At 41.5% G+C, this 20,668-nt stretch overlaps 1 protein-coding gene across 1 annotated transcript in view; it reads left to right on the forward strand.

Moving 5' to 3' along the window:
* Positions 1-1,989: 1,989 nt before the first annotated feature.
* Positions 1,990-20,668, forward strand: part of LOC311009383 (phospholipid-transporting ATPase ABCA1) — a 121,402-nt gene continuing 102,723 nt past the window's right edge. The window contains exons 1-9 of the mRNA XM_084003519.1: positions 1,990-2,070; positions 8,861-8,990; positions 12,438-12,531; positions 12,738-12,879; positions 13,013-13,140; positions 15,014-15,141; positions 16,036-16,233; positions 18,987-19,073; positions 19,167-19,338. Of these exons, the coding sequence (XP_083859645.1) occupies positions 8,925-8,990; positions 12,438-12,531; positions 12,738-12,879; positions 13,013-13,140; positions 15,014-15,141; positions 16,036-16,233; positions 18,987-19,073; positions 19,167-19,338 (1,015 nt within the window). The 5' untranslated portion in view covers positions 1,990-2,070; positions 8,861-8,924. The remainder of the gene's footprint in view (positions 2,071-8,860; positions 8,991-12,437; positions 12,532-12,737; positions 12,880-13,012; positions 13,141-15,013; positions 15,142-16,035; positions 16,234-18,986; positions 19,074-19,166; positions 19,339-20,668) is intronic.

The following is a 20,668-nucleotide window of genomic DNA, read 5'->3' on the forward strand; positions in this document are numbered from 1 at the left end:
TCTCTATAATGATTAGAGTGGAGAGATGGTGATGAGGGTGTTAAAGTTGGAGCTTTGTTTTACTTATCTCGCTTGGAGTGGATAAAGTGTTCGATCCAAATGACCTGTATAATTTTTCTATGCATCTAGTCTGCAGCAACGAGGGTTGCCTTGATCCAGTGTCATATTACAGCTTGTTTTCTGCTCAGCCATTATTTTTGCAAAGGCATCCAAAAGATGAGCATGTTATGTACCAATGTTGTTGAGAGAGTCATACTTGGAAACAGTTAAATTAAGGATTTGCTTCACTGAATATTTGCTTTTTTTAAAGCTTATTTTCCCACTTTGCTTTACTCATCCAGTTCTTGATTTGATGTTTATTTTCCTCCAATGCAAAGTACAATAATTACATTCCATGAAATACATCATTAAATTATGAAAAATACAAACAAAAAAAATGTTTTCAACTTTGAGGAAGGAAGCTATGCTTATCATGTCCTGCCCCTTTATTACATTATCACATGTAATTTACATATCATTTCAATTTCCATATAGCTCCTATACCTGTGTAAAATAGTCATCCACATTTTTAAATATGAGCTATCAAACACAAAATAAAAACACAAACAAAAGCTCTTCAGTTTGTGGCCCTTTGCTATTTTTTTTTCTTGCTAGGTTGAGGTCGTGTGGCCATTATCATTTGTTCCTTAAGGTATGCAAGAAACAAATTACAAGTTAGTGCTGTGGCAAATGTGCACCTTGTTTTTCATTAGTATGGCTAGACTAATACAGGGTTTACTGACCTGGGAACAGCAGGTGTACTCCACCGCGCTGGCACCTTCGAGCGGCAGCACTTCATTAGTCGAAGCAATTACTTTTGGGCAGTTGAGGTTTCACCTGGGCTCCATGAGCATGAGTGTGTGTAACTAATTGAGAGTATGGACCTACACCTCATGAATGAGTCACAGCAACCTCTCCGTGATTGTGAGGGACAGGGAAAAAGTTTTTTCAGGAAGTTTGGAAGAACATTTGATCACAGTCGTGACAGAAATCCACACGCTTTGAGTTATTTATCCTTGCGCTGTAGCGTTATTTAAAACTGGTTGGCATTTTCTGATCTCATTTCAGTATTTGTCTAAACTTAAATTGATATTTTGTGTCTTCCAATGAATAACACGCATGCTAATGAAATGTATGTAATATCCCTGTTTTAGCTTTGTTCTGAAAGAAAAGCAATTATGTTTTTTGTGACACATTAATGAATGACTAATGAACACAGAAATATCATCCAGTGTGTGAAGTAACCCGGTTTATTCCCTGTCTAAACAACTCATCTACATAATTATGTCCTCCCTGTGCAGCTTTGGTATTATTCTTTATCACTGCGCACAATAAAGTCTTAGCCCCCTTGTTACCAAATTATATAGTTGCTATAAAAGCCTGCAGTCACTCCACTTAGCTGCCCCCCACCCCATGTGACAAATTCCGTACATCATCAGCAATATCATCGTCTGCTCGTCTGTTTCACAGTAAATAAACACACTTCCCATGATCCCATCTGGCTTCTGACCTCTTTAACTGACGCGTCGTTAACTTTCAAGAAAGGAGTAGTTTCAGGACTAATTAGCTCATGAATAATTTGTCTAAAAGTCTACAGGTGACTACATCTCAAAATGTACTGCAGGAGACCCTGCGAGACGGCGCAAAAACAAGGCCAGCGAAATGTAGGCCAGTGCTCCCGTTCACCCCCGTCGCCTCATCAGGCGACTCCGACAAGACTACAAGAAGCAGACATATGTGCTCTGCTGCCGGGCCGAGCTTAAGGGAACATGCTGTGTAATGTACACCACCTGTGTGCTTCCTGGCTGCGTTACAGGGGCTACAGTCGCTACGGCAGTCTCAACAGAGGTCATTTGCATACTTTATGACTCTAGGTAAAAGAGGACAGTGACATAACAGAGAGGCAGGGATTGTGTCAGAGAGAGGGAGAGAGAAGAGAGACATGGGGAATAAGGGCCAGCAGTTAAAACTGGTCAAATCCATCTTTGGGCCCTAAGATGTGCTGATAGGTGGGAACCAAACAGCTTGGAGGTAGGTTGTTTTTGACAGTTTGTTTACTCTAACAGGACACATGTTTTGTAGCCAAGCCTCCTGTGTTGCCGCCTCGCTTCTGCTGTTGTTGTTATTGTAGCTTGCTCTCTGCTCCCGAGGCTGCCTGTCTTGTCTGTCATAGATCAAATAGAGTGCCACGAGAACTGGTTATCGTATTTGAAAGCATTTAATATCCCGGTCTCCAGGCTGGCTGCTTTTTAAAATAGAAATAAGGAAGGAAAAGGAAATATTGGATTTCAATTGTTGCCTTTTTGAGTTGCACAATTACGGAAGGAAATAAAGTATTGGATTATATGTTTGGTTAAAGTTGACTACATATGAGGAATGTAAAAGATGCTCATATAACGGGTTGTTTGCCGGGTCGGAAGGGGAAAGACTACCATGTTAATGATCTACACTGAGCCTAGACTGATAACGAGCCATAAAGAGGTGGTTCCACATGTGACGTACCTTTGTACTGTATGTGCCAAAATGATTTCCTCTTGAATGACATGTCTTAATAATTCATGATGTGCTAATGTTTATCCGACAATTCTTTTATTTATCATTTTAATGTGTTTCTAATGAATGAGTAATTAGCTGCTAAAAGTGATTGACAGGTTGCGGCAGGAGGCAGAGCTCGGAGATATTACTTCTCCAAAACCAATTAGGTGTAATGACTGACTTTGTATCAGTGATATTATTTTGACAGACTCCAATGACGCAGCTTAAAGTCTCTATGATTGAAGGAAGTAGTTGTGCATTAGCTACACACTTGGGAGAGTGTGTGTGCGTGCGTTTGTCCGTCTGTCCACAGCGAATCTCCCATACTACTGGATCCATCAACATAACAGTTTTGTCCTCCTTTATGACTGTATGCTCAAAGGCATCTCATGGTTTTGTGTTCACCCTCTTCTGGACTATGGACCCTCCAATCACGAGCACACCCTTTTGACAATTTGCTCAAGCAAAACTGGCTAATCAGGATGTGCCTGCCCAAATCCGTGTGACAGTATACAAGGCAGACTTGTCTTGGAGACACCCAGGCTTTGTGATGTTTCTCCCCACGGTGGGCTCCGCTCTTAGGGAAGGGCCGAGATGATCCCCGGGAGTCCCTGTTAGCACGGATCAGATCTTCAGACCACAGTTCAGCCGCTTGCTCACCATCAAAAGCCAGGCGACAGTGAGGAGAGGTGAACGCATTCAGCTGAGCACAGAGAGGGCAATGTACCAACAGAACGGTCTTGAGTGGACTGAGGGCTGTTCACTGAAACTGAAAAAGGTTTTAATTGAAACAGTTTGTTTCTCAAAGTTCCCCTCCTCTCTCTCCTCATGACGTCGAGTAAAATTTTGCCCGAACCAAATTTTGACGTTTCATGCCTGCTCAGTGTCAAAGCCCTCAAACACACGCTGGCCATTGTCGGCCCACCTCCAGTAAGGAGGCAGCTGGCCGACAAGATCAGTCGTGTGAGCTATCAGCCGGTGGCACAGCACTGTGTTGAAGGAGTCTGTTCCTCTTTCATCTATCTCACACAGGGAGGCAGAAGAGAAACGCACACAATGTCAGCTGCTACTGATACAGGAGGGACGGCGATGCGTTGACGGGTCCCATCTCTGGCTCAGGGAAACAGGAAGGATTGGATGCAGTGTCATGATGTCTTCCACAATTTGTTTTAGCAGCGTTATATTTAGGGCCTCTTCTCCAGCTCTGATTTTCCCATGTCCGCCTCCTATTGTCCTACCTTCCATTGATTGAAGGGTTTGCTGATCTGAGGTCTGAGACATTCTCTGCTGCTGCCCCAATGCTGTTGACTTGCCTTCTAACGCATTTTTACGAGGAGTGGCCTCAAATGGACAAGACTCCCCCCAGCTCTACTGTGTTCCTCCTCTGTTCATGGGTGCCAAGGTGCCCCTGACCCCCCCGTAGATTTGATCAAGAGGGTATTTTATTTGAAAGTCCTCATCGCCATGGCTTAGTCCAGAGAATGGGCTATGTTCCACATGATCTTCCAACTAACCAAGTTGGGGTTCATGATCAGCTGGAAGGGGGGCAGCCCGATGCCGCACAAGCAGGTGGAGTATCTGGGGGCTATGTTTGACACATGCAGGCTGAGAGCCACCGTGTTGGATCACAGACGATAGCCCTGCTGCAGGCCGTGTAATGCAGGTGCTGGGGTTTGTGGCAGCTGCCCATCTGGTGGTATCACTTGGGCTCCTGCACATGCGGCGCCTGCAGGGGTAGCTTGGCAGCCATTGTTCGGGGGCTAGGGAGCACAAACTATGCTTGGTTGCCATTCCCCCCTCACTGACAGTGGGGGTGGGTCCCATGAGTTTACTAGTGCAAGCTAATTTAAGCGCTTGCATTGCAGCCATGTCATAAGCAGGATTTATCCTTGCCGAAGCTGTGAGAATCTGCACGGCCAAAGTGATATCAAACCATCATGCAGCAGGTTTTCACCTATCCGTGAACATCCAACATTTGTTTACTATGCATACACAGATGGGTTGAAATGATTGTGAGCTTTGAGCAGCTTTAAGAATGTCTGTTTGTCATGAGGAGAAACCTGCATGGTTTTAAAAAGTGAAAACGTTCCTTGTATTGGCGCCGCAGGTACCAGAGACGTCGGCGTCATTCTGGGGACGATGGGCAATCTCGCTGAAATTGCTACAGTGCTACATAGCTATCATGATGTATTCAAAAGTAGTTCATTGAGGCAGATCGGTAGGGAGTCATAGTAAATTTGCGAACAATCAGTATGTAAAGGAGTTTATGTTGATGTACATGCGATGCATTGTTTTTTTCAGTGGTATTGAATTCGGTATATCCTGTATATCCCCATAATGGCAAATGCTTGTCCTCGTTTCTCGACAGCATGAAACATGGTCAATACAAGCTGAAATAAGAGAAAGTTAGTTCAGCTCCTGGAGACCTCTATATGTATCTCTCTGGATAGATGGCCAAACTCAGTTATTTCTGGTTCACAACTTCTACTACTTTGCTACGTGGCGGATTGCAGCCATGTCTAGAGTCTGCCAAGTTCTGACAAAACTACTCTGCAGCCGAGTTTATTCACTCCGAACCAGTACCCTAAGTCACCTTTCTTTTTTGGGGTGATATTTCAAAAACTTCACTTGGCACTTGAATGGAAACATGGCTACTGTAGCAAAAGAAAGCAATGTGATGGTGCATTTGTGCCAAAAAGATCACAAACATCTCAAAACAGGAAACGTGCAGCTTGAGTATTCAGAGCCACTGCTTGAGTTTTCAGGGAGAATCAATGCGATAAAAAGAAGCTGCGCAAAAAAAAAATACTGAGTATACAAAAGAGAAGAGGTTATGGAATGAATGAAAATGTTTCTGTTTAAGTTTAGATATTTCATTTAGCTGAGAAACTGTGTCACTGTTTGAATCCATTGCCAGCAACCTGAATTCAACCTGCAGTTGCTTTTTTAAACTTTATTTATCTCAGCCGCAGGGATGATACGTACATAAATTTGTGAGTGAGTGAGTGAGTGCCTGTGTCTGTCCATGGCTTATCTGGCATTCTGCTGTAGCAAACTGCATTATATTTTGGGTGGCCAGTTAATGCATGCATGCTTAATGACCTCTTGAGGTTGCTCTGTCTTGCACTGAAATTGTTCTTTTCTAGTTTCCTCTGCATTTTTAAGTAATACATTTTGGGGGGATGTTTTAATTTCAACCAGAACTACAGGTATCAATTTTAAGGATCTTGTACACACCAACACTCCCAACAACCTATAATTCAGAATAGCAGTTCTCTTAATGTCACTTTTTACAACATTTTATTACTTCAGATCATTGTTGTACAATGACGCACAGCAGCACAATCAGGGGTCATGCTGGTGATTAAATTGTACAGCAATTTAATAACCAGCATGATCATGCTGTTGGGGAAAAAAAGTCTTAACATAATATATGGGTAACCGGAATAAGTCGCAGTGTATCGACTTCATGTTGTGGTGAGGTTGTAGAGCAGCATTAGAAAGAGGAACTAAAAGACGGATTGGATGAAGAAGCACCATTATACCCTTCAGAGACCCCTTGTAACAGATGTCATTGGCATTCTCTGCTCATGCTGTATGACAAATATCTGTGGACTCTTTCGATCATCCTTGGGGCTGAAATAATGCACTTTGCTGTCCCTGGTCCCTAAACGCTAGGCATGCATCAGCACTTATATATATATTCTCAAAACAAAGCTTTTCGTTTTTGGGTTTCAATACATTCTCTCCCTTCCCCGCTCCTTTCTTGGGGCTTTCTATGGAACTAATGATACAGTGAAAAGCTGATGCCAGCGCCTGATGGCCACACTCTCGTGTAAAAACGAGTCTAAAAAGTGGCAAAAAGAACTTATTACTTCAATTATTCTGTGTGCTCCTAGTCGCAGATTAAAATGATGATCTGGAAAACACTCTTCACAGTGTATGGTTTTTGTTCTCTGGAGAATGATATTCATTGTGTAACACTGCGGCTGCAATGCAAATCACAAGCACACCCTCTCTTGTTACTTGTTATCTTTTCTTTAGATGCAGGATTTAAAAAAGTGTCCTTGAGCTGAGCTCACACACACACACACACACCCACGCCATCTTTACAGACGCTCTCTTTTTTCAGATACCAGCAAAAGTCACACACACACGCACACATTTTTGACGTATGGGTTGAGTATATTCTTAGAAATGTTGTTTACCCTTCATGCTTGACATGATTTCAGAGTGGAGGTGGTAGCAAGCTGTCCTTCTCTTGCGCATTACATGTTTCAAGAGATGTGGCTTGAAAGCTGTGCATGCACATACTCAATTATACAAGCATTTGATGGAGTCGAGTGTTTTGTGTGCATACAGGGCCTTTATGTAAAAACCCAGGCCATTTTACCCTTGTGCAATTTAGTTACCATGCATGGAATGAAGGTTAAAGCAAATGGTGAATACGCACGACAAGACAAACTGTGGACAACGTATTCTCTGCATTAAAGTACGTTTTGATGACATTCCTAGCGAAAAATATGGATTTTCTTCTCATATTAATCCTTCAGTGAATGTATATGATCTTTCGTTTGTCGGTTAGGGTAAAAGCTAAGGTTAGGGTTGGAATTTGGAGGAGCCTGGTATCGAACCGGCAATCTTGCAGTCGCCGGGTAACCCCCTCTACCTCCTGAGCGCATCGTTTACGTGACTGCGGCTCTGTGTAATACGTAGTAAATCATACGAAAATATCATGCTTTACTTTTCGTACTTTTTAGTACGAAAGCTGAGTGAGAGCAGCCTGCTGTGGAGGAGGTGGTGTGGTGATGGTAAATGTCCAATTATGTGATTTGATGTAATGCTTCAACACAGTTGGCTAAAAAAACAGTACAAATTGGCATTGCCATTAGAAAAAAAAACATTTTTTCAACCTCTCACCAGTATTCTGTTTGTAGATAATTGAACTGCCTTGAGCTGCCTATTAGAGCGCCTATTTGGCCATTTGGAAGTGATGGAGGCTCAACTTTCCCATGACGGTAAATAAAACATCCATGAAGTAGCAGTAAATAATGTAAACACACAGAGGGAAGATGGAACCTGCACAGAAAGAGGAAATGGAGCATTAAAAGGCGGCACATTTGTCAGGACTACCCTTGGGCTAAAAAGCCCTTCCTCACCTGATCCACCTTGCACACATACACTTATCTTCGAAGTCTCCACGGAGCATCAGTTGAAGTGCTCTGCAACATGTTTTAACAGAGCTCACATACCTTGGCCATGGAATATTAACAATTTATAACTATTATAGGATGCCCTTCCCTATTTGTAGTGGTTTGTACTGAAACACCTACATGATGACATGCTTGTTTTACAGCTAATCTAATAAGCAACATACATTTAATAACATGTTTTGTGTACTCCAGCTTCCTCCCACGTTCCAAAGGCATGCAGGCCAGGTTAAATGATGATCACCCATTAAAACCTATGTTTTCATATTCAAATGTATATTATATTACAATAAATGTCAAAAGTTTTAAATACATAGCCGTTTTTTTTTTTTTTTTTGTCATATAAATGATCCGAACCATGGGAGAAATATTAATTTACAGAGTCGCTATTTTACCATTTTAAATGGCTGCTGTAAAAGTAAAAAACTCTCACTTGTATTAGATGTAATACATGTATCTGATCTTAGAACGACTAACGTTCCCGCAGAAATGAATTGGACCTCATGGTGGGTCAATGAATGAACTGTAGTCAAAGGCGAGTTTTTTAAATGTTTTTATCAAGGTCATGCTTGATGTGAACAGTGTAAAAACGCCACAGCAGATCTGTTTGTTTATTATCCGTGTAATCAGTGTTCAGTGGGTAATAAAACCTGCAGTAAATAATTTACAGCAATCTTTGGTTCACATGAAAATTGACGAAGCTTTGTCTTTCACCAAAAACAGACTGATTCATTGACAGAATGTGTCGCACAGTGGTGGTTAATGAGACAAAGAGGCTTTTAAGAGGAAAATATGGGAGGTTTTAGTCTTGATCTCATATTTTTATATGCAATAAATTAAGTAAAACTACCACATGGTCTTTAATGAAGATTCTTCTACTGTAAATCCAAACAGTGCAACCCCATGTGAGAAATTGCCCCATCCAGAGATTTGCTGAGTGTAGGTGATAATAATTCTTAGAACAGGTGCTGCACCATAAGCCCCAAGGCCTGGGGAAGTGAATGATTAGTGGCACTCCCCCCAAGATGCATTGCTCCTCTGTATTAAAACCAAACTCTGCCTTTTATTCCCTCCAGGGTTTATTAAGTGGGCCAGTTTCCATAGCGACGCTTTGGCAGGATATTGCCAGGATAAGCCATAATGGGTCTCCTGACGCAATTCACTCTGCTCCTGTGGAAGAACTTCACTCTCCGGAAGAGACAAAAGGTACAGTTGTGTTCACCAAGCCCCCTTTGCAAATCAACGAATATCTGCTAAAATTGGTCAGCAATAGAGGTAAAATGAGGTTATGGTCCCAGGGTTGCGTTATCAAGGGCAACTAAGTTATTCATGGGAGGGGAAGGTAATGGGAGGGATTTCACTGCGAAAATCGTCTCCTATAGAAGTAAGCTGCCTTAAACTCTCCCGCTAGAGAACTAGAACAATCTTACCTTAATGCAGAGCAATTTGAAGTGTCGCCTTCGATTTTTGGAGATGTATCTCTTGTGCATGTTATGTCACATTGCCTGTGTTTTAGTTCTAACAATGCCAGTCTTTGGCTGAATAGAACGGGATACAGAATGACAAATGTTAAATGCTTACTGTGAAGGGCAAATACTCCTTCTGGCTCTTCTTACAAACTCACTGTCAGCCTGTCCTCACCAATGTTATACAGAGTTGTCGGGTCACTGCTGTTTACAGAAATGTTACCAGACAATGCAAGGTTATTAATATTTATGTCTCAAGAGTTCACTCAGCTAAAAGAAAACTGAATAACAGTTTACAGAAACTTTGACTAGACAACAATTTAGCTGAAACCAAAAATTGCCCTCGCTGCCAGAATCAGTTTTAATGCAAAAATTTCATAGCTAGAGTATATTATATTTTCGTGATGTTTGTTTGCCACGCCCCAGTTGCAAACCGCTTTTACACTGAAAGTTCATCTGCTTTCAGTGCTCGTGTTTTACATGTTGATTCACGTTCTTAATGTGCTTTCATACAAACTGTCAATTCGTCTGTCGACAGGGATCAAACCTGAAACAAAACTTTAACATGCTTTCAGCAATTACACTTCAAAACACGACTCCAACCCCTTCTGTGCTTCAGCTTCAACGACTTGAAAGCGTTTCAATTGAAATGACAACTCCCATGCATCATTCCTAATGAAAATGTTCACATTTGAATACAATTTAACTTAAAGTGTTAATTTGTGTACACCGAATTAGAAGATGGACAAACTTGTTTCGACAAACGAAATACAAATACCTGCTGGATATATAAGATTTACAGATGCTCCAAAATATGTCAATTTAAATTGAAATCTGTATTTTAAATCTGGAATGTTGGCATTGCCTTTATGTGAATGCATCATGTGGATACCTCAATGATTTATCAAACTTGAAGCTAATGTTTAACCCCTGCTGTTGAGGCTTGAGTCTCTTCGGTATTCTCCCTTTGCTCTGGACAGTTCCCGTCACCCACGTCATGACTTCCTTATTCTCATCACAGACACTAGTCTACTCATGATCAGTCATTGATATATGGTGGATTTTATTGCCTCTGATGTTCTCCACAATGGGCAAGAGGTCACATGCTGGGGGAAGATAACACTCACACCGTGTGGTTGCAGCCGCATTTCAAGGGTCGACGCAAGTTGTCATGGAATCTAGTTAGTCTTATGAGTCATTTTGAGGCAGATATAGCAGTTACAAAGAGCCGCAGTGTGTTCTTTGATTTATACGGTTGCAGCGAGGATCGGAGTCACATCCACCCACTTGTTTTGTTAGGGGCTCGAGCACAGCAGTGTGCCTGTTGCCAGAGTAGAACAAAAGACATCTTCACAAAAAAAAAAAAAAATCTGCTTTCATCAAAGTTCATACTTTCTTGGAATAACTCAAGGCAAAGTCAATTGTCTAACTTTGTATCTGGGAAACATTCCCCTTGTTAATGTTATCGACAAGAAGCAAAAGAACAGGGTGGTATCCTTTTTTTTTTAAGGGGGGAATATGCACCTCCTTTCCCCCTAAAATATGTGGTTTTTGTGCACGGAATGTAGGATATTTGGCCAATGTCAACATGAAATATTAGTAGTAGACAAAACCAGTGGGAGTTAGCAAGGACAATGGTGCTTGTGGAGGGCTCATGGAGGTTAATGACCAATTATATGAATGCCTCACCAAGCATTTTAAGATTTTATAACAGGCATGAAACTGATTTTATGGTCCAGTATTTCACATAATTTCATAGGAGGAGATTATCTATTCACAAAGACTCTGTCCGATGGCAAATGCCTGGGGAGCCAGACATTGAGAAAGTCCCCATGATCTCTGTGTTCCCTCTCCATGCCTTTTCTTTGGAATACATTATAATAATTCACCCTCTCAGCAGTACTGCATCCTCTCCGACACACAGACGGGGGGGAATTAAAGGACTGAGTTTGGAATTCTTTCAAGTTTCTTTGAAATTTGTGTTATGTGATTTATTTATTTCCCCACGGTTTTTCTTCTGTAATTTATTGACAACATTATAAAACTGATTCTCTATATGCCTATATAGAAAACTGACCTGCATAAAAAATGTGTTCAACCCCCACCCCCTCATCCATACTCTATTGCAGGGATGTTACTTTAAGTTATAAGGTTGCCATGGTGCTCTGGCATTACAAGTTATTTGAATTATTGTATATCCTCACCTCTGCCTGCCCTCCAGTGTCATTACGAAGACAACAGAAGTTTTCTTCTGATAATGTGTGCTTATGTGCATTCATCAGATGCCAGTGTCTGAACATGTTACCACAGCAGGAGCAGGGGATCAGATGAGCAGAGTGGAGCTTTCCTGTTGATTCCTCTAAGCAGGCCACTCTGGCAGAGATGCTGAAAGGGATGAGTGTGCGGGCAGACCAGGTCGGCTTAGGTTAGCGGGAGAGAGTCGGTGGGTGGGTGAGTGCAGGGCTGGTGGGGGGTTATTGAGCAATGTGGTGTCTAGGGACACATAAAAGCCGAGATGGCAGAGGGTGTGCGGTTGACGAGTCAAGGAAGGACGAGCTGCGGCATTGTGATATCTCACCGGAAGTCGACAACTATTATATTACTTCCTGCTGAATTATGGAGGGAAATCTACGATGGTACAAATGCTTGACCCTCAGCTTTCAGAGGTGTGCATTACCTTGAACACGTAGGTGTGTTTGGTAAATCCTTGGACCTTGAACCGACGTACGACCCAGTGAAGAAGCAAGGCCTTGAGATCTTCAGTGTGTGCTTTATTGGTTTCCTTCTACATTCATTGCCTGAGGTTGAAATAAAAATAAAAAAAAGCCTGGCATGCTGCGTGGGCCGCTACCTGCTGGCCGTTATTGAAGTGGTTGTGTCAAATCAAGGAGGCGGTTGATATTCTTCGTCCAGAAGAGGAACACATGATGGACTGTGGCACATGCAGCTACGTTGTAAACAAGCTCACACGGATACGCACAGCCTCCTTACGTCATTTCAGTCAATCATTAACAGTCTTAACTGCACAAACTCAACCCAGTCACCTTTGCTTTGACTTTACGAGTGATGTCACGTTCTTAGCTTATGAGAATACTATGCAAATAAAGTGAGACATGTCATGTTCTGAAGGTATATTACATAAACAAATTATGAAAATGAGACCACCTTTTTTTTTTTTTTTGAGCAGGTGCGGCTGGTCGTTGAAGTGGTATGGCCTCTGTTTCTCTTCTTCATACTGGTGTGGGTGCGGTCCACCAATAAGCCTATTTATAAAGGCCAATGTAAGTACAAGCCCAGTTGTCATATTGAAGTCTATTTAGCAAATTAATTTATTTGAAAGTAACAGAACTGTATTTCAAAATGTTGAGTAAAATCTCAAAAGAACATAAACAATACTAACCTTCGTTGGGGCATCGCTGCATCTGTATCTCCTGAAAACAATGCATCTGTGTAGATGAATCAGGCACGTTCACCTCTCTTCCTGTAGGCCACTACCCAAATAAAGCCATGCCATCAGCTGGCGTGCTGCCCTGGCTTCAAGGTATGATGTGTAACATCGACAATCCCTGTTTGAACTATCCAACGCCGGGGGAGACGCCAGGCCAAGTAAACAACTTCAACAACTCCATGTATGTACTTGAACAAGCTCTTCGCTGTCTTGTCTTTTAAAACATTATAGGATGAAAACAGAATCTTTTGGTGATGATTTCAGATCATATGACGGGAATTTTGTGCTCTTCTTTTTATTTTTTGGTAAACCAGAATTGCCGGGATGTTGATCGAGCTGCAAAACCTCCTGGTGAACAGATCTATTCTCACCAAGGCACGGCTGCTGGCAGATGACCTCGACCAATGGGATTCAGTCCTGTCACAGTCTGACCCAGCTGCTGGTAAGCACATGTATTGATGCTCTGACCTTATAACGATGGCTCTTCATGAAAGGACCTTGTTTTAATGTTCAAACACAATCAGCAGAATTGGTGGGGAAGCAACGGGGTCAAAGTGCAGATTGATATTTCTTTGATACGCAGCTCGTATTGCTTCTGAGTGACGGTTCAAAAAAGTAATAGGTGTAGCGAATACTCCGCCTCAGCAACAATCACTCTGCTTTAGCTTTGTTAAGTACTCTCCATCAAGGAAAGTATCGCCTTCATGTGGATGACAAGTTGGAGGATTTGTTATTCCCCTTTATCCCTCAAAAACAATAGCGCGTGATTATTTATGATGCAATTTGCTGTGCAGACTGACAGATCATTTGTCTTGATAAGTTGCTGCTTTGCATTAGGCTCATTTACCCTGATGATATTCAGATTTTCATACGGTACCTAATTTGCAAAGAGACAAAGGGGGGGAGGAGGGGTGGTGGCGTACTGCTGTTCAACAAACGCCTCGTTGGCCATTTGCATTTTGGGGTCGCGGGCTTGTAATATACAAGATTAAATCCATCACGGATCTAAACCCAGGGCATAATTAATGGGTTTCACTGTCGGGAAGCAAGAACACAAAAGGTCATTAGCAAGAATGGGGAATGAAGTACTATCAAAAGGCGGGGATGGCAGAGGTGATTGTTTTGTCCTTTATTTTTTAATTTTTTTTAACACGGCTTGATTAAAAGACTCAGGTGGTCACTTCAATCAGAAAGGCAGTGTTCATGGAGAGCCCGGAGCATGTTCTTCTTCTCCATAATCCAACCTTGTCCATCGCCCCTCGATGCTCACGCAGTCATGGGGGACATAATGATATGTGTTAAGTTGGGCGTCAAACAGCGTTAATTAATTCCACACAATACTGAATGATTGTTATTCTTACCAAACATTTATCTTAATTGAACTTTGGATAACCCAGCATAAGTCACTTTCTCCCCTCATTTTGATAATTTTCCGACTTGCATGCATTGCACTTGCAAAAGGCCTAATCTAATTCAATGATGTAACCCCTTCATCATCTCAACAGCACATGCTGGATTCCAAGAGAGAAGGAAACACATGTTGTGAGGCGGGTAACGATACGATATACAGTTGACTAAGTAGCTCATCAGGAGAGAATAGCTGGTTAACAATCTGGTACAACAAATTGTCTCCTCGCACACAAGTGCTCCACCCCCTACTTGCACCAATGAAGGATTTAATTGCAACCGCCATCTAGAAAGCATAATTTCAACTAATCATCAGACTGTAAATTCACTCCAAGCAACATGTAAAACAAAACCAAATCAGGATGCTGGAAGAGTTTGGCATTCTTGAGTCTCCATTTTTTCTCTAGCAAACACACTTTATTCAAAGTAAAGGGTTTCTGTTCATTTTAGGCGTTACCTTCATTTTTTTTATATCTGCTGGCAAATATTATACTTGGCACCTGCACTGCAGTGGGTTTTGAAGACATGGACTTTTTCTTTAACCTTTTCTTTTTCAACAACAGTCAACACATTCCCTGCTGCTTTGGCTAGACCTGTGTTCAATTGCAGCAGAAGGGCTGCTCTCCTATTAGTCACACCACGGGTCCTCCTCCATGGATGGCGCAGGTGTCCATTCGGGCAATTGACACAAGTCTCACACTTGTTCCTCACCCGTATTTGTGGAAATCAAATGCAGGATAGACAAAGGAGGGAGGCAAAGACATAAAGGCTGCAGAGTTGGGCGCAAAGATATCTGCAGTGCAGATGGCGAGAAAAAAGGAAGATGATGATCAAACTGAAAATAAGACACTGTATCGCCATTAATTGCTGTTCTTTGAAAGTAATGATTCTCCATCTTTCTGTTTCAGCTAAACCAGTGATCCTAAGGAGTATTCTGAGAGACAATGAAACGTTCTCCACTCATCTGGAAGAGAATCTGTCGGTGCCACCAACAGTGGTCCAAAGCGTCATGAATGCTGAGATTAAAATCAACCCAGTGAGTATCATTTCGCTACTATGCTCGCCTCCAATAGGAATCCCAGCTGCTTTGAAACATGACTGTCCCCTGTAAATACAACATGTTAACCAAAGTGTTCGAAAGAGTGTTGCTCTTAAATGTCCAGGCCAAGAGCTGCAGCTGGGACTCCTCGTCTTGACAGTCATAACCAAAGCAAACTCCCAGCATGTGTTTGTTACAAACAAGTCGTTTGAAGCTGTCTTCAGTAGGTAATTTGGAATTAATTGCAACAGCAATAACGGTGTCGTGTCTCCAAATGCTCCCCAATTGATACCATGATATGTTCCAAATTATAACAGTAGAGCTGCAAGATGTTAATTATTGTCACTGACAGTATCAAGGATGCTTAAATACAGTGTGTGCTGATTAAAAGATCCCTACTGTGTAGAGTGTGAGGCATGGTTGCAGTGGGCTGTTTTTTGAGAAATGTACTTCGGGACGAGACTGTAAAAGTTCCCAGTGCAGTTCATGAGCCTGCTGTATCTTCTGCTCATGTTTTCTGTCTTGCTTGTCATCACTGCATGTGATACAAACTATCTATGTGTCTGCATTGTTGGCGTTAATGTTTGTGTCACATATGTATTGTTGTTGAAGTGTCTTCGTGGGTGTTTGTGCATGTGCAGTACGTCTTTATTTCAAAGTAATCTGAGAAAAATAAGTAATTAAAGTGAAAACCCGACTCTATATCTGATTTTGAAATGTGATTTAGCACACTACCTGCCTGCACAATGACCGAAGGACCTTTTATTCATGAGTTGTATCATGCAACACATGATGAGCCGTATCATACAACACATGAATAAATGAAATATGCTCGGATGCAATGTGCTCTCGTTTGCCAACTTCTACCCAAGTTGCTATTCATTTTTCCAGATGATGAGCATGCCAAGGCCAGGCGACCTGAAGAGCATCCTGTGCGAGGGGGCCGATCTGGATGAGTATATCCAATTTAGCAGCCAAGCTGAAAAGGAGGCTTTTCAAAATGTCAGCTGCTCGCGCGACTCACAGGAGCTGATTAACGCCCAGCAAGTGCTCCTGCGAAACGTGGATGCGGGGAAAGTGTTTTCCGAGGTGAGTTTCTGATTAGAGGTTGAGTTTTGCATAAAAACGCAGCAAAGTAAATCTCATTTTGACTAAAGTTTTAGAGTCGATGCGTTCGGGAGCTTCATTTACATGAATTGGCCTGACTGACACACCGTAGTAATACAGGCCATAATTAATTTGAAAAGCCCTAATTCATGCTCGTCAAGGTCACCCACAACTAGCATCCTTACAAATCACACTGTCTGGGTTAATGAAAAATTAATTATTGTGATGTCTCAGCCACCACAGGTGCAAATTAAGGGATAATTTGGGAGGGTGCATTTCAACCCGCTGTCAGGCATTTTAAAGTCAAATTTAAGATACTGCAGCTATTGATGTTTTTTTTTCTTTCCAATTTCAATAGATCATTTTTTTGGACATATTTGTGGAAACGGCATTACGGTTTCAAAGCTCTTCATAGGCATTTCCCCATGACTTACATTTGATAGCTGGTGTTGCTAGGAGATGCACTGTTGGCTTCCACTGTGCATTACAGAGCGGAGCATGTCATAACCTTCAGAGCCTCATGCATAAGAAACAAATCCATTGATTTGTGGGATTCACCACCTATTTTGTTGAATTCTCTTTTCTTTTTTTCCTCAACAGAAAATTCAAAAAAATTTGATACATTCAAGAAAATGTTGCTGTATGAGATGAAATGATTTACGCTGATTTTTTACCCCACAAGCATATGTGGTTGTGTCCTTCAAATTGAACATTTGGGATGACCCATTGTACAATCTCAATTCTATCACACTAGAAAACTAAGCCTAGCTTAGTTCTCACTGGACATTTATTTCTGGTCATGTGATATCAATACCAGCAGAGTCACAGGCAGCTCCTGTCGGAGCGTAAGTGAGCATTGTCTCAAATCCTTTGTAGGGAATTGAGATATGGGTAAGAAAAAGTAAACTTCACTGGAAAAGCTCATTTTCAGCATGGATATTCTATGGAATACATACAGTAAGATGAAACTGCAGCTTAGTTCTGTTTTTTTCGGGAACATTGTCTGTTCTAAGTATAATTCTTGCATGGCTGGCAGTAAATGGAATTAAAAGGCGATCATTTTCTGTGACAAGCTAATTGAGTAAGCAATTTAAAAGTCAAATGTTATGCTTGTCTTGTTCTGTGTCTTGAGAGGGATGAAGAAATAGCTTTTAAAGTAAAAACTTACATCGACTTGAAGGCAAAAACTTACAGGCAGCACATTATTACAGCACTATAATCTTCATTTATTGTCATCCTTTCATTTCGAGTGAGGAATAATTTTGTCTCCCATTGGGTTCAAGCTTTTAAAATGGTGATTGTCACGTGCACATCAGTGATTTTTACCAGAATGCACTCAATCAGGTGGGAATTATTTATTAGAACCAATGTTTTGTTGAATTCTTTTAAATCGCCGAGGTCCCGTTGGGATGATGAAAGCCGGCACTCTTCTTTGAGTTTATCTCTGGGAGAAAATATATGGGACAGCGGATCCAATAAATAAGTGATAAGGCAGGAAGTTCGTAGGAGAGAGCATTTGAACAATTTAAGCCCACAGGCATTTTCAGACACGGAAAAAAAGAAAAAAGCCCAGACAAGATATGGTGGAAAGGCTCTTCAGTGCCGCAAGCAAATAGATGGAAAAGAAACATCAAGCCTTCACACTTAAAGCTTGACGCTGCTGAATGATTGTGATAGCAACAACAACATAAAGAAAAGGACAATGCAAGAAGTCAGGATTTATCACTGAGGTAGCGAGTAGCAGAGACAGATTTAGACATTGGTTCCACAACTTTGTTTAACGTTAAAATGTGTCCTTTTTTACTCTTCGATAGCATAATCTCCTTCGCAGCTCAACAAATCTGGATTTCTTTTGGACATTTTTATCATTCTGGTAGACTTTCTGAATCAGCTTACTTGGTTAGCAAAATTAATCACCGAACTCTTCAAGTGTGATAAAGTGCACTGAGAATTGAGCTTTCGCAAATGACCTTGAGAATTCTGCTTTGTGCCGTTTCATCTACCTCCTAATGTGGCTTTGCTCAAATCTCTTCCATTGATCAGTTTTTTTTTAGTACTCTGAGACGCACTCGTGTGCTTTCTTACCGAGTCTGCTTCTTAATGTCTGCTCTACACACTGAGAGTAAAAGTGATCCTTGATGAATGTTTTCGAGACTCGATCAATAGCCAGGTTGCCAACCAAAATGTGCTATGAAGTGCTTCTATTTGTGAATGATTCATTTTAAAAACATGAACTCTGTGTTGCCCTTCTTTAAACCTCTCTCAGCCCTCTGCTCGGCCCACTCCTACTCTTTTTGGACCTTTCCCTTGCATACACCTCGAAGCTTTGTCATTTTATTTGCAGAAAGTGTGTAGAGCAGCCTTCCCTTGACACTTGATGCATGAAAATGTCGACGGTTAAAAGGGCAATGCCATTTAGTTCTTAACTCGTAATTGGACTCGTACTGTGTATCTCCAGAATGTACCAGCACACTTGTCATTTTAATGCAGTTTTTATTAACCAGCGCCAGGGATGATGATGTTAGGACACAATTTGCGGTTGCAGATGCACAAATGAGTGTGTACTGCCCAACGTATAGCATCTTCACTAGAATTGCTGATATGGAGCTGGGAAATATAATCTGAGAATGTGGAAATCACAGTGGCACACATATTCAATTTTTTAGGTTTCAATGGATAATTTCCTTGTTGTGTTTTTGCCATCCTGTAAACCAACTGTTCATGCCCTCCTTCAGGTACCTTCATCTTTGGATCTGAATGCAGCAGACACAGCCACACTGATGGGGAAAACCACTCAAAATGCATTATCAGTGACTGAGGAGGTTAGTGTTGCTGGACAGCAGACCGGAATCATCTATAATATGTCTATTTTAAGGTTTTTTCAGAATTCCTGAGTTTTACATTCTTGTATCCAGATGGTCAGATTGCAGAGCTCAACCATCTTTAAGAGCGCTAGTTCGTTGGATTTCCAAAAGGACATGATAGGCAGCATCAATATGCTACTTTGTGGAAAGCGGCCTGATGTCATGTTAAGCTCACGTAGCCAGATGGACAACGAGTCAGTCTCCAATACGGGCAACAGTTCCGGTAAGTCCTGCAGCAAACTCCTATTTTATAAAGCAAAGTTGTCAAACAGTCTTCATCATTTATCTACATTTTAGCTCAAAGTACTGCATGTGGTCATGGTAGTCACAAAAATCAAATTTAGAAACCATTGAGTGGTATTATTCCAGATTTTTCATAATTTCGCTGTCAGAGTTGTCAGAGGTGTCAAACATAACTGTGCCGCCTTCGGCAAAAGCGGAAAGACTGGGGAATTATGTTTGATCAGGAGTTGGCATGAATCATGACTGATCAAAGTTCTTCTGCTGTTTTGGGTGTTAGATGTGTTGTTTATGGACAAGGACAATTATTATATCACGTATTCTGCATAGACAGATCCAATGCTAACCCAAAAATATTCCCTGTTGTCAAAAATATGCATGCAGGTATAAAAAAACAACAACCCAAACAGTGTTTCCTATTTTCCTGAATTAGTGGTGCATGGTACACAGTCGCAGTCAACTGCACATGATGTGACAGCGCATGCAGGAACAGGCACCTGTGGCACAGTTGGCACCTGTGCCAAAGCTGGAAGCGGGCTTTGATTAGGAATACATTATCGGCGGCTGTGTCAGGGGCTGGCAACAATCGTAGCCAATCAAATCAGCTCTTCTCATTTCATTTAAAAGCTGTGCACTCACTCCCCATACTGACATGATGATGTTGTCCTGATGGAGAGGAAAGTCCAGAGCAACTCATCCCTAGTGGGAGATTGATGTTGTTGCCTGGGTGAAGTCACATGGTGCAAATCTATAACATCCTAAATAAGAACATATGGAAAAGCAAACAGCTCTCTTAGGATAGATGATGTCTCTAAAACACCTTTTTTTGGTATTGTTCAGCAGGGGAATACAACAATAGGAGCCATATATGTGTATATGTACATGTGTGTTTGTGTGTGTAGAATCTGTGGTTTATTCAAATACTATAAATTCCAGACCACCTCCAGTTTGGTTGGAAGTGAATGAGCGTTCTCATGGCGGCAAGGATTTAATTAATAAAGGAGAGAGGATATATCCTGCAAGCATGGATGGCAGATAAAGTCGAGTACTGATATGAATCACCCTTTGATCTATTCCAGGACCTACTTTGCTGGCCTTACTGCGTCAGTGTTGGGTTTTTTTTCCTGATGCATATGATGCAATTTGTCCAGTTATCAAGGGCTTCAGATGAAAGCAAATAGCCACTGTGTACATCCATAAAAGATGCTTGTGATGTTAGTGACTCGGTTCTGTAACGGATTAAAGGCTTGCTTGTAGGGAAAGTGTACTGGATGCCTACATCCTTACCACTTTAATCCATCAAAGTATTAGAA

This window comes from Eutrigla gurnardus, assembly GCF_963514095.1.
Source record: "Eutrigla gurnardus genome assembly, chromosome: 23".
Taxonomy (NCBI): domain Eukaryota; kingdom Metazoa; phylum Chordata; class Actinopteri; order Perciformes; family Triglidae; genus Eutrigla; species Eutrigla gurnardus.